The sequence below is a fragment of the Pezoporus flaviventris genome, unplaced genomic scaffold, assembly GCF_033815535.1.
Source record: "Pezoporus flaviventris isolate CSIRO_AGI_PZ_B2104156 unplaced genomic scaffold, CSIRO_AGI_Pfla_v1 ptg000011l, whole genome shotgun sequence".
Classification (NCBI taxonomy): domain Eukaryota; kingdom Metazoa; phylum Chordata; class Aves; order Psittaciformes; family Psittacidae; genus Pezoporus; species Pezoporus flaviventris.
In genome coordinates, this window is record NW_026892559.1 from 1,825,630 (window position 1) to 1,839,099 (window position 13,470).

At 41.2% G+C, this 13,470-nt stretch overlaps 1 protein-coding gene across 3 annotated transcripts in view; it reads right to left on the reverse strand.

The window, feature by feature from the left end:
- The window catches only part of EP300 (E1A binding protein p300), a 60,860-nt gene that overhangs the window by 21,385 nt on the left and 26,005 nt on the right, over positions 1-13,470 (reverse strand). For 2 of the 3 annotated variants that reach the window (XM_061450732.1, XM_061450734.1), the window contains 12 exons: positions 11,947-12,208; positions 11,075-11,188; positions 9,878-10,114; positions 7,773-7,866; positions 7,306-7,440; positions 6,703-6,820; positions 6,101-6,275; positions 3,918-3,995; positions 2,983-3,092; positions 2,337-2,492; positions 816-1,256; positions 92-280 (listed from right to left, as the gene is read on the reverse strand). In XM_061450732.1, coding sequence (XP_061306716.1) covers positions 92-280; positions 816-1,256; positions 2,337-2,492; positions 2,983-3,092; positions 3,918-3,995; positions 6,101-6,275; positions 6,703-6,820; positions 7,306-7,440; positions 7,773-7,866; positions 9,878-10,114; positions 11,075-11,188; positions 11,947-12,208 — 2,109 coding nt within the window. The remainder of the gene's footprint in view (positions 1-91; positions 281-815; positions 1,257-2,336; positions 2,493-2,982; positions 3,093-3,917; positions 3,996-6,100; positions 6,276-6,702; positions 6,821-7,305; positions 7,441-7,772; positions 7,867-9,877; positions 10,115-11,074; positions 11,189-11,946; positions 12,209-13,470) is intronic. The other variant, XM_061450733.1, reaches the window with a different exon arrangement.

Consider the following 13,470-nt stretch of genomic DNA (forward strand, 5'->3'; position numbering starts at 1 on the left):
CAGGTGAACTCTGGAAGGAATGGCTTGAACAGAGACACAAAGCACCTGGCAGTACTAGGTATTTTACCCAACAACTGGCTGACAATCTCACCTCAGATTTTTCATCCACTTGCATTTCTGTTTGTTCTGGCTCCCCTTCATCTGTTTTAATTTCTATTTTTACTTCTTGCAAGGGTGCCTGCTGCTGTTCTGGTACAGTCTGCTGAGAGTTCACCTCTGTGCTGCTGGTAGATGGGGGGTTGGATACCTGCCCATCAATGCTTACAGCTGGCTGTGAAAGCTGAGGGAACAACAACACACACATTATACACAAGCTTCTAATAAACCGAAGCCTTCTTTCTCTAATCTACTTTTTACCTATGCTATGTTTCCACCAAGTTTAAATGCACTCTAGTCCTTCTACTTCTTTCACCTGAAGAACAGACTGCTGCACAACTCCAATTACAGAAAAACATGCAACATAAACATGCACTGGAAGGTCTTAATATACAGAAAGTTACATATTGTTTCAATATTATATGCCATCACTATGCATATGCAGAAGTAACTAAAGACCTCATACATATTTCAAAGTAAATTTCAAAACATGCACTATAATTCTGATAAATACTCCCTCTCTGGAAACACCAGATGATCTATAGACTTGTCTCAATGAAAAAACTATTACTTCCCAGTTGCAAAAAAAAAACCTATTTTGACACCAAACATGCCAGGAGCTACCTCCATTATCACAGACTCGCACAAAAATAAAAGACCAACTGAAAATTAAACCTTAAACATTTGCAGAGGGAAGCACAATTAAAGTATTTCCTTACAGGTGTTGTGGGGTGCTGAGGCTGCAGTGGTGCTGTTGGTGTGGGAACAGATGCAGTCGTGCTTTGCTGTGACAAGGGCTGCTGCTGTTGCTCTGCAGACGGTGTAACTGGAACTGGAGGATGAACTTGTGGAGGCAGCTGTGCCTGTGGAGGTGTTGGAGTCTGCCTTTGAGGGGGGTGCATAGTTTGCGACTGTGGTCCAGGAGGCATTGCCTGAGGAGTAGGTGTGGGGGCAGCGGGACCAGCTGCTGCTGTCTGCTGTTGCTGTGATCCCAAGCCTGGGGGTGTATGGTGAGGTGTTGGGGTTCGGCTAGGTACTGGAGAAGGAGAGTTTCTGTGTATAGCAGGCTGTGGAAGAGGTGGACAGTGAATATGGCTCCCTTGGGAACCTGGAGCCATTGCAGGAGAATTCACAGGACAGGAAGTGCTGGTCATTTGTGCCTGTTGAAAAACAAGACAAGTACACATTTGCAATGGCTTGAAATAGAAAAAGTCAGAGAAATTACTGTCAAATGGCTGTTTTCCCACAGTTACAGCATACTTTAAAAAATGTGGCAAACTAATCTGTTTTGTTTTTAAAAACTCTATTTCAAAAGGAGAAATGGTCTATTAGATTCATTTTGCTCCACACAAACAGAAAGCTGATTTATTTATTTAGCTCAAAGAGATGTTTCAATAGAATAACTTCTACTTCTTGGCATATTTAAAGAATGGCACACCTACACTCCCAGATCACAAACCACTTCTCTCTAAAGCTGCAGATTTGTACATCCTGAATGAGACAATGCACCACAGTGAAAAATCACTTTCAAATACACTTATCACACCCATGCCCCCACCCCAAAACTAGAAACTGAATTTATCATCAGAAATATGTACAGCTGCAACTGCACCATTACAAGATTACAAAAAAAAAAAGAAATAAATGTATTGGTCAAGGAAAAAAGCTGTCACTCCACAAGAATCTTGCCTGCAAACTAGGAAGAAGCATCAACGAGAAGCAAACTGACGTTCCCTATTTCTTCCTGGCCTGAAAGGTTCTTGCTGAAAAGGGAGAGGGAAAGGACAGAAAGGAAACTGCTAGACTACAGGTTCAGATCTTCAGTAGTGACAACCCTCCTATCCCCCAAAGCTAGCAACATACAATGGTCCCGGATAGACATGCTTTTTTAGTATTTAGTCAACAATCTCTTAATTTTTCAGCCTTTACTGCTCTGCTGTTCAACAAGAAATTCTTAACTACTGCATTCTGCATAACAGTTTCTTCTTTGCTCTGTAGAAGAAACTTAGAAATATCCCTTTGTCGCACCTAAACTTAAGCCTGAGAACAAGCCAAAAATGTTTCACTCTTCCCATTCCCAGTGCTACATCAGGAAAACGCAGTGTCTCAACAAATGAATTTAGTTGACTATAATTCCAAAAGCATGTTGAGAAAATAAGCTGTTCTCCACTACAAACCAAACAATGAAACCTGTACACGACACAGCCCAGTGACACCACTTCCAGAAATCAGACGCTTACTTGAGAAACGGGTGTCTGATTGCCAGGCTGAGACATAGGCAGGCTCGCCGTGTTCATTCCCGGGGAAGAAGCAGGGAACTGGTTCTGTTGCAGAAACTGATTCTGACCAGAAGGCTGGCCTACTCCTGGTTGCTGCATGCGTGAAGGAAACCCCATCTGTTGGAAAAGAAACAAAGTCGTATCACAGAGTGTGCATATAACTCCATACCATTTTACACAAAACAACATTTATCTTGTTGCCGAAATTGATGTTTGCCACTTATCTGTAGAATACAATATGGAAAGTCTGCTTACAGCTCCTCTCAAAAAATAGATATTATGATGATTTCCCTTGTAAGCTAAGGGAAAAGATATTGATTTCAGTTTGGAACTGTGATTTAAGATTAATTTTCATTCCTTTTGCTAAGGATGCAACGGCACAAAACCCCTTCCATTTTTAGGCTATATTTTACTACCCACATATAAAGGCTTACTATAGTCCAAGCAAATCTTTCAGAAGAGATGCAAGAGGAGGAACCCAAAGGGTCAAAAGAATGAAGAAATAATACTTGATTCTTTAAATTCTATTTATTTACCTACGAAAACTACAGCCAACAGAAGCAAACCTGCGAGCTCACCACCCTGGGCAGAGGGAGCACACACTGACCTGGCTCATGGCCCCAGCCTGGCTTAGCTGTCCAGGGTGCTGAAGAGGAGGGGTTTGCCGGGGTCCCATCGGCGACAGCTGCATGTTCATCTGGCCAAACTGATTCATTCCTGTGCATTCAAGCCAAAAAGAAACCAACCCACTTATAAACAAAGGAGGCTTAAATTCTCCTTTGGGCACCATTCAACATTTGGTGAAGAAACACTGTTAACTTCTTCCGAATTTTGTTTTCTATCAACCAGTTTTCTAACATGCAATAGTACTATAAAGAAAATAATTCCATCACCCAGTTACATGGAATAATTTTAAAGTGTCCAAGGTACCATACTCCTCCAGAATACAGACCAATCTTCTCCCCCCGCCCCCGCAAAAGATTTGTTTCCACTGTTACCAAAGCTTTGACGTTTGAGAACTACTGGAGTACATGACAAATAACTGGAAGTATCACTGCTGAAGATCAACTTTCTACAGTAAGTTGCGTTACCTTAATTACATATTAGAAATTCACTCACTGAATCCCAGACTCTTCACTTAAGTGCTTTGTATGTTGGCTACAATACTTCTTGAATATGTAACAAAGGTTCTGCCCCTTCCTTTTAAGTAGTAAGTCTCATCATCTTCCCTTTGCCACCATGTCCTCATCTATGATCAATCTATGTTCACACAATCAGAAATGTCAAAAGCACAGTTCTTTAATTAACCAAGCAAGCAGCTAACATGCAGCTCAAATCCACAAGATCATGAAATGCTACCCAAGATTTTTTTCTTTACATATATAATATATAGTTATATGAGTATTATGCAATATAGATTGCTATTTTCTCAATCAAACGGGAAATCTGCAGGTGAAGCAAGGGCTATAACACTTCAGCAAGAGCTGCCCAGCTCCAAGATTCCTTCAAAATCACAGTAGCTAATTTTCTTCAAATATTTACCTGGCTGTGCCTGCATGCGATTCATCATCTGGTTTGGCACATTGGCACGTATCAGGGCTGGGTCAGGAAGAGGACCATCTGGATTAAATAATTAAAAAAAAAAAACGATACTGGAATGAGATTATGGCATTCAGAAGACCACCAGGTTTTATCTGGCAAACATACATAAAACCTCATGTGTAAAATAAGCAAACAAAAAAGGAAGGACACAGTCCAGTAACTCTAAATATTTTAAGGAGTCCTCAAAATCTGAAGCAAAACCAAAAACTTCCCTGAAAATGTAAGCATGTCCCATTGACAGAAACATCATCTGACATAGAGTCAGTTTTCAGAAACTGAGGACAAATGTGAAGTATATTATTGAGGTACAACAACAAACTCAGTCACTCAGATGCGCACAAGAACTTCTACAGACCACCCTACACTGTTACTGCACCTCTAGGTTTAAAACAGTATGAAAACTATATGGTTCCACACAGTATCTGTCAAAGCTCTGAAGTCTGAGAACTACTGAGTATATGGTAAGTAACCAAATGCATCATATCTGCTGCTGAGGATCAACTTTCTACAGAAGTTATACAGCAAGTGAAGATCACCTTTAAGAATCTTTCTTGGATCTTGGTATGCACCTTGGTGAACCCTGTTCTGACTTCAAGCATAAAAAGACGCAGAGCTGGACTTACCAAGGTACATTCAAATTTAAGCAGAAGAACTCAGAGGAATATTCTTGCATCATATGCCTAAAGCCACTGCAGTGTTATAAAAAAAACAGGGAGGTTTTTGTCTCAATTGACTAAATCACATTTTGACCCAATCTCCTTTGACAAGTTTTTAGAGTGTCATTGACAGCTGTGTATCTGTTTCCATGAGCTGTCTTTAAGAATTCCATTCTTAACTGTAAAGTATCTAAGAACATGCAAGACAAAGAATCAAGGAGAAAAATCCTTTTCTTCTGAGAAGGAACCTCTTAAGAGAAGGAGTCATTGGAGGGACGAGATCTCTACAAAGTAGGTTTGCAGAACTGCTGCACTTATTTTTAAGTAAAGACTACTTCAGTGGCCAGAGCAGGGAGGTTGGAACTAGGTGATCTTAAGGTCTTTTCCAACTCTAACTATTCTATTGGGGTGGAGAAGAAGAGTCATTTTAAAACAGATCATGGCTCAAATAATTAAAAAATACTAACTCTCTTCTACAGTTAAATCAGGGTATGGAATATAATTTTATTTAGAAATACACACTTTAAAATCCTGTATTTCAATTCTTTACAGGACTTCATTGGAAATACAAGATTACAACATCAGCAGATACCTCTACTTTCTAACTAAAAAATATCACCTGCAATAATTTGTGTTACCTGTTTTTATGGTACCCAAGTAAATATATTCTAGATACTTGACAGCCTAGAACACCTTGTCCTTCCTATTGTTAAGGAGGCATTCCACTCTTTAGCAGCGTGATAGTTTTGACCATTAACTCCTCTACAATTTTATTCTAATACATAAATACATGGTTAGCAGAGGAGAAAAAAAAACAACAAAACCCAAACAAAACAAAACCAAGCTGTTTAACATTAGGAAGGTCAAGTCAAGTAACAGAACTACTGTGAAATACAAGACAGCTGCACAGGGGAAAGAAGCAAAATCTGGTTTTCACTGCATGCTTGAAAGACCACTCGTCAAAAAAAACCCAAATGTGTCATAGAACAAGCACTATCTAAACTTCTAAACAGTGAAAGGCATAAATACCTAAGCACGTCAATCATCATACTCCCTTAGCAACAACAGTAATAGTAGTGATAATTTTAAAACTAAACTAAGTATTATGAAAACACATATCTTACAGTAACTGAAGTTATCTTTAAATCAATTCATTCTAGGAGTGAATCTAATGAGACTGAAGCTCTACAGTCTTAAGGATGCAACTTAATCTCCACTCCCTCCACCCTCAAAGTAAGTGTAAAGGTTTACAATTATTTCATTTGTTCAGAAGACTAAATGCTTTTACATAATCTATGGTCACTAACACATAAGCAAAGAGCTTGCAAATACTTCAGAACAAAGAGGGAAAAGTTCTGTTTAATTCTGAGAAAGCCAGGTACCTGTGAAACAAGGGCATAATGATCACTAGCTTACTAAAATGACACTACAGGATTCCCCTGCACCAGGAGTCCCAACTGCTCTTACTTGCAGACATCCCAGGCTGGGGCTGTCCCATGTTTGGCCCTTGATTCATGGGAGCCTGTGGCATGCCTGGAGCATTCGGGATCATGTTCTGCTTCTGCAGCCTGGTTCTTCGTTTCTCCTCCAGCTCTTTTTGTATCTTATAGATCTTCTCTGCTAGCAAGTGATAGTACTCTGCCTGTTGGGGAGGAAACGAGTCAGGATGGAGATGATACATTAAGTAAAGGCAACAAGTCACAGCAATTCAAGCTTGCAAAACAACCGCACACACACATTTTGGCTTGGGTGGGCACAGCTCTCCTTTTGCAGGGGCTGCCAGGCAGACAGGAGGGCAAAAAAAAGGGGGCACTGCTGGCAACCATTAAACCAACACAAGACATTTCTTGTGTCCAACACTTCTCTGGGAGAATCACAGTGAAGAGCTTCACGCTGCCTTCAAGGGACCCAGAGAAGTCTCAGGCAGAGCAGACCCTGACAGGCACCACCCCCACTCCTGGCACTTCCTCAGACTGTGAGTCTCATCTGGGCTTTCACTCCTCTTCCTCCCCAGTGACTATGGGCTTGGGGAGACACACACGACTGGATGACAGAAGATGGCATCTCACCCTGCTGTTTGCCGATTCATACATATCACCTTCCACTTTCCGAGCATATGCCACCAGATTCTCCATACGCCGATCCTTCAGTGCTGCAGGATCGGGAGTAGGAAATATGGCTTGAACCCTGAAAGAAAAAAAGCATACAAAAGATAACAGAACATAAGTCCAGACAGGGACCCAGAACTAACTCCAGTGATCTGAACACACAGCAGCAAGCAAATATTCTGACAGACTATGGCATTGCTACTGCTCCCAGGGGACTCTACCACCGTGTTGATGGCATGAGCATGCAGTGGGACACTTCCAATACAACAGCCCCAAACCAGCAGATGCACTCCATCTTTCAGGCTTCTGCTTTCCCTTTTCAGGTACCCTGACAAAACCCGTTCCCTGGGGCCCTAGTTTTTGCTAACACCTCTGATGGTGATTCTTTGAGCAACCCTAAATCCCCCATTTAAAACTAAACCACAACACCCTTCTCATGCACCCGGACAAGACGCAAGTCCCTGGCCCTGTAGTTTTGGAAGCCAGGCTTCCTCCTGCTGCACATGTACACCTCAGAGGCGGCAACTCACTTAACAGGAGATTGTTTTGATGTTAACTACTCACAGTTTATGAACAAGGTGGTTTCGGAGATCCTGAGTAATGTCTTCATGCCACTGCTTTCGAATTCCGGTATTGGATGGTTGAGCTGTTGGCATGGCTCCCAAACTGGCAACATTGGCGCTTTCACTCATCATGGGGCTTCAAAAACAGAGCAAGAATTGAGGGCAGAAGTCTAGTCCAAGCTTAGTCATCTTACAGTCATAGCCTCTTTTAGAATAATGTTAAGACAAAGTGCTAGTTCAGCCATTCCCTAATCAATGGACAAACTCTGCAGAAATAGCTGCACAGACACCAAAACAACACCATGAACGAGTACATGCTGTACTACCCAAGGATTTGGAAAACTCTGACAAAAGCGACGGAATCCAAAGGGAGAGATAGCCATCAGTGGCATTTACCCCACTGCTTACGCAACAAATGCTACGAGATCAAACCAAAATCGCTGGGGTACAAAGAATAATTCAACTTACTTTTGAGAATTCATGGTTGAATGTAACATTGAGTCAGGCAGCAGATTAGGAGCTTGAACCCCAACTCCTCCATTCACTCCCATTGGATTTGAACCTAGAAAACAGAAGAATAAGTATTCTTAAATTAATATCCCATTTACTGTACAAAATCAGTAATTGCTCAGCAATAACAAGGGTCTACACTGGCAAGTACTTTGACTTCTCTGAAGTGAATTTAATTATCCATTGCTCTCTTTACTCTTCCTGCTACAAACTTAAGGTAAGTCTGAGACACAACACTGGTGACCTCCAAGCGAAGCATGACATCACACTACTGCTCTGCACATAGAATGGTTGGGGTTGAATGGGACCTTAAAGATCACCTAATTCCACTATCTTACTGTACTTCTCAACAAGCAAGCAATTTCAATTTGCTGCAAACGTTATGTACCAGAGTCCTTTCCTGTGACACCTCTACTGAAGATGCAGCAGTACCAACCACTTCAGTTTTTTTGTTTAGAAGCAGGTTTTTTTTTTTTTTTTGTCATTCAGAGGTTTAGGATGTATATTCACAAAGGCTTTAAAAACTTAAAACATCAGCTACCACCTACATCTGACAAGGTCCACTCTCACCCATTCTGTAATCCAGGATCCTATAACCAACATCAATGCCTGTACTAGGAAGGAAAACCTGACAATCCTTTGCAGGAAAACCTCTAGTAATTTGTTATGTATCAAAATCCGTTTTTTTCTGAATCAGAGCAGATCTCAGTCACCATAAAAAATTGCCTATTTTCTTCACACACTACAGTTAAGACTTAAAAAATGGGGAAAAATTATGCATATTTCTGCCTGGAGCTCCCGAATAGATCATTTTGCGAGGTCAAGAGTAGCCTGAACGCCATTACCAAGCTTCACACATATTTAGGACACCTGAACCCCCCCCCCGAATCTATATTTCAAGCAAAATTTGACACTGTATACAAGAGAAATCCACTGAAATAAAGTATATCAAGCCTAATACAAGCCTCTGGTATCACAACCAAGTGCTTAACAGCCTTTTCATAAAGCTGCCTCCAGCCTCCCTTCCCTTAGTCATTTTCTTCTCCTTCCCAAATTCGTTTTGCCATTTGACAGCAAGCTGATGTAGAAGGCAACTGTCAACCTTTGCCTTAACTCTCCCATTTCAAACTGCCAAACCCAACCATTTGTTTGATCTACTTAGGACTGCCTCTTTTCACACTGCAGTCCTCACCAAATCCTGCTGTTTCTCCTAAACCAGCCCTGTTGTCATGTAGGCCATGACAACATGAATCTGGTAATTCCTCTTACCTGTTGCAATTCCCTCCTTAGCCACCCTCTCCTAATAATGAAACAACAGTCAAAAGTCTACACTCTCCATGCTTGTCCTTTCTACATTAAGATTCAGTTCCCCACTCTCCAGGAGTTGTTCAACCCCATCTCATTGGATTTTCTTATCAGTGCTACAAGGAGCACCTAGTGAGAATGCAGAGGCCGAACTCTGAGTCTATAAATAAAATACTTTAAAGCTCCATGCAAGAACCATTTTCTTCAGAAAAGGGATGACATTTTGCAGTAAGCTACCCATGCAATTTACAGTTACGTACATCCACATGACAGGATTCAGAGAAAGTGTTATTTACTACTTTTTATTTTTAAAACAAACATTACTTATCTGAAATACAGCTGTAAAATGCTGCAGTCTGAGTGACAAGGAAGTACACTTGAATACAGGCATTCCAACACATGCATTTCCAATTAAAAACTCTTAAAAAGCCCTAAACTTGCATTACAGTACAATTATAAAGCTACAAAGCAACATTAAATAAAATGCTTTAGAAAACTTGTTCATAAACACCCAACCTCTAATCATCTTTCCAAAGAAAATACTTTTCCCAGAGAACATCTTCTCCAAGAGAAGATATCTGGTCCCTCTAATGTTCCTGTTCCACTGTGCAGCTTGCTAGACCAAATCTAAAATATTGCAAAGCCATGTTTTTTGCAAATCAACTAGCAGTATTAACCTAGTAGGTTAAAAAAAACTGCATTAGATAATAGTACAGGAAAGTTGCAGGTAGTTTGTATTTTAACACAGATAAACTTACTCATAGGATTCATAGGGCGCAGACCCTGGGGTGTCTGTCCTTGTTGCTGATTCTTCACTTGAGCCTGGGGCTGTGTCTGCATCTGGTTCCCTTGATAGGTCAGTCCAAGGGCTGCATAGGCTCTCTCAATGGAGCTGGGATCTATCTGACTGGTAGTGTTTATGCTGGGTGTTGTCTGCTGCCCCACACCCACAGAGCCAGTATTTGCAAGTCCTACTGCAGCTCCACCCAGCAGCGCTGGAAGAAATGTACCAGTATCAAGTGAGTAAGGACAGCAGGAGGTAGCCCAAAGACATCCACAGAAACAGGAAGAGACCCTAAGAAGTACACTAGATAACTAAAACATCTCCTAACTACGTGCAGAGGCTGGATCTGGAAACTTGGCATGAAACAGGGAGACAAGTTTTGACCCAACCAGCCATTACAACAACATGCTATTTTCCCTTTGAGCTGCTGAGAGAAAATCCCACTGAAGTATTTAGGATACCTGTTTGCTTCAAACTGAAAATAGAAGCACACCAAGACACAGGGGCTAAAGGCAGAAGGGTATATAAAGCTCTTCACCAGTCACTATAATGTTTGGTTTGTTGTTTTTGTTTTTTTTTTTAATTTTCTTAAAACAAGAAATAGCTCGTGTTAGTCATGAGAAGAGCCCAAAGTAACATGAAGGAAGGAGAAAATGAACAACAAAACCAACCAAAAAAACCCCCTCCAAACTAAATCACCATATAGGTAACACAATGACAGAAGTCATGCCAAAGATTCTAGCAGGAAGACCAAAAAAGAGACAAGGAGAAGGGGGAAGAGACATCTGATACAAACAAAGGATGAAGACAGAACCAAGCATCATCAGGGCTGAAATGACACAACAGTGTGTGTATATGCATGCCTATCTGTCTCCAGAATCTGGCCAGCTGGAAGAGATGGTAGTGAAAAGCCAATCATGTGGTTGAAAGATCTTGACTTGTTCACCCCTTACACTCTCCTGCTAGGAAAATCCAATAAAGTTATAGAACTTCCACAGACACTAGCTATCAGACAGAAAAATATTCTGTAACTCTAAAAGCAAGAAGAAAATCATATTACATGTTCCTAGATACCAACAGCATCACCACTACCACCTGGGTGCAAGAAAGTTTAATTCCCAATATACATTTTATGGTTTATCCAATACATGGAATTCCCCTGTAGACTTACATTGTTGATTTCTTTTGTCCCCAGCATTTTTGAGAGGCAAACATACAGGACAGTCATGTCGTGTGCAATTCTTCCAGTGTGAGATGATTTGTCGGGAAGATGCACAATGTGCCACTGAAAAAGGGAGAGGAATGAAAAGCTTTACTACCAGGATCTTCACATGGCACAGACAAACTAGGTAGAGAGCAACTACTCCTTTCAGCAAACACATCTACATTAACACAGGTCAGTACAGTATTACTTGAAATAACTCTGAAAATGTAGGTAGATTTCTTTAAGTACTATTGGCTCAACTACAGCTTACTTCAAAGACCTATGTCACATACCCCAGCCTATGGCTCAAAGTACACCACCATATACATCAGGCAGACTGTACCAAGCAATTGAGATGCCAATAGGCACAACCCAAATAAGCCTAGGCTACCAAAAAGGCATCATACATTTTTCCTCAGCTGCTAAGCTAGACTAAGAGTTCATCAGTGCCAGTAGCAGCTTAATTCCTGCTAGCTACTGCTTGAAATTTGTCTCTTCCACTTAAGAGAAACAAGTAGACTACTATTTGCAGATTGCTGCTTTGTGCCTACCCTTATCAGAACGCAGCATCCAAAAGGTATTGCAGTGAGGTACAGAGTTAAGCAAAAGATCTTTACTCATCTCTCTAAGCTTAATCTAGAGATGAGTGCTCTTGTCTCTAACTTGCCTGAGCCTTCTGAGGTTCAGAAGTTGTTCATGATTTCCATTCTTAAGGGGAGAGATAGCTTAAAAGAAATTGTACTTCCCAAGCTACCCGCTAGTTTTCCATGTCCTTTGGGAAGATGCCCTTCTCATTCTGCAAATGATGACTGCACCTATATAACTACTCCTTCACTTACCCTGGCAAGATTTGCCAGCCTGACAGTGTGTCATATGGTTCAGGACATTCTTCATGGTTCGGCAGTGAGGGAGGTTGCACTGTCGCACTTCCCCGTTGGCCTGTTCGCGCCGCTGACACTTGTGAGCATGCAGGAGGAGAACCAGTTGCTGCTGAATAAGTTTCCGTTTTTCTGGATCTGCTGTTGGTGCTCCAGAACCCATTCCTTGAGAAGCTGCTGGTCCCATCCCAGCTTGCTGAACTTGAGGAGCCTGCTGCTGGCCCTGGAGGAGATGGAAAGGAAGTTCCCAGAAAAAAATCTATTTTTGAAAATAATTCATTTAGCAATTACAAATAAACAGGAGCAAAAGCAAAATAAGAATTGAAGCAGAGAAACAACTACCACATTCTGCAATTAAGGGAATAGCCCACCTATCTGTAGCTGTGGATGACTCATTAAATACACCCCTTAGCAACAGTCCTGGCAATTCTCTCACCAGTCATAATTTCCTCCCCATATCACCATCCTAGTCCCAGCTCTTGCCTTATCAAAGAGTAGCAGAACTTTGCACGTGCTGACGGGTTAATTTGCAGTGCTAGACCAACCAGAAAATATTAATAGCACTTAGACCTCAAATCTCCTCCTCATTTTGGAGGCTAGAAAGTTGCATCCACAATTCCTGCATTAAGGGAAGAAGGCACCTTTTAGAGTGAATAGAGTTTCCCTTTATTTCAGTATAAGGTGCCTCAATTTAACTGTTCCTAGAAAAGGAGAATGAAGGGGAAGTTCTGGGAACCTTTTTCCATCAGAAAACTTGCATGTAGGCATTCAAAACAAGTATCTCCTAGTCTCTGCTAGAGATAAAGCACAACTTCAGGATAATATACATGCCACAGAACTAACGTCAAGTATGGCAACATCTAGTACTACTTCTGTTTACTTCTTCAGACTTCTTTGTGTTTCTTCCAGGAGACATTTGAGGAGTACTTTGCAAAGGACAGAGGGGACTCTGTGTTGCCTGCATCACTTCAGTTCAACATCTTTCAGTTTTCAACAGACTCTTCACAGAGGGTTTTAGAGGATGTTTCTGGAGATATCCAGATTTTTAGAGCTCAAGTACTTGCATTTGTAAAGCCCAGTTCTCCTACAGCATTTCAATACTAGTATTAACCTTTCTGTTTACAAGGAGACTTTACCAATTACTCAAGTTCCCTCAGGGTTTCTGCATGTTCTCATATAACCCTACCTGCCTTGTTTGCAGCCTGTCATTCTAAACGATAACAGATAGCAGCAACTTCTCACTCCTAGGTTCAGCTGGGGTTCTAAACAGCAAATTTTGGCTGCTGCTTTATCAGTTCATATAACCAACTGGTTTGGAGACTTCCAGTGTTTCATGCTCAAATTAAAAAAAAACAAAACAAAACAAAAACTCATAGGATTGAGCTCTTTAATTCCAAGGTACAAGTTACCTGGAAATGTTTTTTCAGCAACACTGAAAAGTCAAGAGATTAACCCTCCCAGAGGAGGGGACTGGGGGAAGAGAGG